General features: G+C 53.7%; 1 protein-coding gene across 1 annotated transcript in view; it reads left to right on the top strand.

The window, feature by feature from the left end:
- Positions 1–3,695, top strand: part of PIK3R2 (phosphoinositide-3-kinase regulatory subunit 2) — a gene marked incomplete at its 3' end in the record, with an annotated part of 20,303 nt that overhangs the window by 12,575 nt on the left and 4,033 nt on the right. The window contains 5 exon segments of the mRNA XM_014587321.1: positions 1,071–1,156; positions 1,336–1,444; positions 2,027–2,125; positions 2,220–2,400; positions 2,512–2,637. Coding sequence (XP_014442807.1) covers positions 1,071–1,156; positions 1,336–1,444; positions 2,027–2,125; positions 2,220–2,400; positions 2,512–2,637 — 601 coding nt within the window.

Here is a 3,695-nt window from a genome sequence, read left to right as displayed (position 1 = left end):
GACAGAGAGAAAGAAGGCGAAAAACCCCCCCCCCCCGGGGGGGACGGCCACACCATAATCCCTTCTCCTCCATTCTCCTTTCGGGATCTTGGGCACGCACGCACACGTGCCCCGCATGAGTTCAAACTACCGGGCCCGGGACTTGAACCGCAGTTTACTACATGGGAGTCCAGCGACATAGCCACTTCTCCAACTGCTTGTTCCATCTCTGTGTGTCTCTCTCTCTCGGGTCAAATTCAAGATAAATAAAATTAGAAACCAGCAGATAGCTAATAGTTACATTGGTGGACTCCCACGTAGGACTCTCGACTGCAGTGCAAGTCCCAGAACCAACAGCTTGAAACTCACACCAGGCACATGTGTGTGCATCCAAGATCCCCAGAGGAGAATGGAGGAGAAGGGATTGCAGCGTGGCCATCCTCATGGGGGTGATTTCTCACTTTCTGTCTCTCCGTCTCTTTGGTGAGCACATGCACTCTATAGCAAAAATCTCTCTCTCAAAAAAAAAAAAAAGAACAAAATTAAATTATTTTTAAATTAAATAATTTTTTAAAGAATTACTTAAGGGACCAGCCGATGGTGTGGTGGTTAAGGCGTTGGAATTCCCACATGGCCAACCATGGTTCGAGTCCCGAACCTGGTGGCTTGCTTCCCCTCTCTCTCTCTCTCTCTTTGTCTTTCTTTGGCAAAACTCATGTAATAAATAGATAAATAAATAAATGTTTTTAAAAAAAGAATTACTTAATTTTATTTATTATTATTTTTTTTTCACATACACTTACTAGAAACAGAGAGCGAGTGAGAAAGTAAGCCACCAGGTCTGGGACTCGAACTGCAGTCAGCCACGTGGGAGTCCAGTGCCTCAACTACTAGCCACTTGCTAGCCCCACTATACAAGCTTTCAGGAAGCACGTGCGGTGTACACCTTGGCCTTGCACATTTGTCTGTGCCATCTTCCCTCCGTCTCCTGCACATACTCTCATATACGCACCTGCCCAGGTGTGCAGGCACACGCAGAACCGTGGGTAGCCAGGCCCCGCCCCACCCTCATTGCATGCCCCATCCCGCAGGAACGAGCCCAACCCCGACTTCCCAGCACTGCTGGTGGAGAAGCTGCTTCAGGAACATCTGGAAGAGCAAGAGGTCGCGCCCCCAGGTAACTCCGCCACACGCACCCAGTACCACCCTTCATTCTGGTTACGGGGCCTGGAATGCTTTTTACGGGGCCGGGAAGGCGCACCCCGGGCTCCTGCCTATAACAGGCAGGCCTGGTTGCTATGGGGTCAGGGCAATATCCAAGCGGTTACAAGGTGCATGTGTTTTTCTGTCCTCCAGCACTGCCACCTAAACCCCCCAAGGCAAAGCCGGCCCCCACAGGCCTGGCCAATGGGGGGAGCACACCCTCCCTGCAGGATGCGGAGTGGTACTGGGGAGACATCTCCAGGTAGGGTCGCATGGGTGGGGTGTGGCCAAGGAGCTGTCATGTGGTGGGCAGGGCCTCTGGGAGGGGAGGGCAGGGCCCAAAGAGCTTCTGCATGATGGGCGGAGCCTGTAGGTGGGTAGGGTCTTTGGGTGGGCAGGGCCAAAACCAAGGAACTGCCTTGTGGTGGGCGGGGCCTCTGGGTAGGCACGATCACCGGGCCCAAGGAGTTTCTTCATGGTGGGCGGAGCCTCTAGGTGGGTGGTCCCCAGCTCTAGGAGCTGTTGTGTGGTGGGCGGGGCCTCTAGGTGAGTAGGAGGGGCTAAGGAGGTGGTGCATTGTGGGCGGAGCCTTCAGGTGGGTGGTGCCCAGTGCAAGGAGGGGTTGTGTGGTGGACGAGACCTCCCAGTGGGTGGGGCCGTAGCCATGGACCTGTGGCGTGGTGGGCGGAGCCTCCAGGTGGGTGGTGCCCCCTAGGAGCTGTCGTGTGGTGGGTGGAGCCTGCAGATGGGTTGGGCCTGGCCCCGGACCTGCTGTGTGGTGGGCGTGGCCTCTGGGTAGACGGGGCCTCCAAGTGGGCAGCTCTAACCCAGGCCGTCCCAACAGGGAGGAAGTGAATGAAAAACTGCGGGACACGCCTGATGGCACCTTCCTAGTCCGAGATGCATCCAGTAAGATCCAGGGAGAGTACACACTGACCCTCAGGTAGGGGTGATGCCCCTGGGGGTTGCATGGGGGAGAGTCAGGCTTGGGACTCACTCAGTATCCACACCCCCTTCTCCTGCCTCCCCCCGCATAGGAAAGGCGGCAACAACAAGCTCATTAAGGTCTTCCACCGGGACGGGCACTATGGCTTCTCGGAACCGCTCACCTTCTGCTCCGTCGTGGACCTCATCACCCACTACCGCCACGAGTCTCTGGCCCAGTACAACGCTAAGCTGGACACGCGGCTCCTCTACCCCGTGTCCAAGTACCAGCAGGTCTGTGCCCGATGGGGCAGAAGCCGGGGGACAGCAGGGCCCCTCCGTTTCCCCAGAGAGGCCCACTGAAGCCGCACAGCCTCCCCCATGGGACTCCCTGTCTGCCCCCAGGACCAGATCGTCAAGGAGGACAACGTGGAGGCGGTGGGTGCCCAGCTCAAAGTCTATCACCAGCAGTACCAGGACAAGAGCCGCGAGTACGACCAGCTGTATGAGGAGTACACGCGGACCTCGCAGGTACTCCGCACCCGGTGCGCGGGGGAAGCGGGGGCACAGGGGGCAGTGAGGCTGCGAGCAAGATGGCCAGACCTGAGGGCTTGGGACCCAGGCCTGCTTGCAGGGCACAGAGCAGGCGCTTCACACCGGGCGCTATTCCAAACACAGGCAAATATGTGTCCATGGCCTGGTTTTTTGTTTGTTTTTTTTTTTTTTTGCTCTTCTGTTTTTTGTTTGTTTAGCTTTGTTTTGTTTTTGAGAAGTTTTTGCTATAGGGCACGTGCACTCGCCAGAGAGACAGAGAGACAAAAACGAGAAATCACCCCCCAGGGGGGATGGTCACGCCGCAGTCCCTTCTCCTCCATTCTCCTCGCGGGATCTTGGGCACGCACGCACATGCGCCCGGCGTGAGTTTTAAGCCACCGGGTCTGGGACTTGAACCGCGGTCGACTACGTGGGAGTCCAGCGACATAGCCATGACGCCAAGTGCTGGGCCCTCGTTTTTGTTTTGTTTTTAAGAATTATTTTTTATTTAACTTTATTTATTTGTTTATTTTAATTTGGCCAGAGAGGGCCAGAGTGAGAGAGAGAGAGAGAGAGAGAGAGAGAGAGAAATTGAGAAAGCACCTTCTAAGGGGGTGTTAGACTTTGATCACTTCTCCTCCATTCTTCTGGGATTTAGAGCACACATGCTTGACTACGTATTCTTCTTTTTTTAAAAGAATTATTTTATTAACTTTATTTGTTTTTAATTTGACCATTGAGGGACAGAGTGAGAAAGAGATAGAGAGAGAGAGAGAGAGAGAGAGGGAGAGTGAGAAAGCAAACCGCCAAGTCCAGAACTCGAACTGTGGTGGACCATGTGGGAGTCTAGCGCCCTTAACTACCATGACACCTGCCGGCCCCAAGAATTGTTCCATTTAATTTTAGTCTTCATTTTTTTTTTTTTTTTAAGAATTATTTATTTAATTTTATTTATTCCTCTTTAAAATTTTTTCGAGAGGTTTTTGCTATAGGGCGTGTGCACTTGCCAGAAAGACAGAGAGAGACAGAGAGACAGACAGTGAGAAATCACCCCC

Source organism: Tupaia chinensis, unplaced genomic scaffold, assembly GCF_000334495.1.
Source record: "Tupaia chinensis unplaced genomic scaffold, TupChi_1.0 Scaffold000201_1, whole genome shotgun sequence".
Classification (NCBI taxonomy): domain Eukaryota; kingdom Metazoa; phylum Chordata; class Mammalia; order Scandentia; family Tupaiidae; genus Tupaia; species Tupaia belangeri.
Note: the sequence above shows the minus strand (reverse complement) of the source record. Positions and strands in the feature narration are given on the sequence as shown.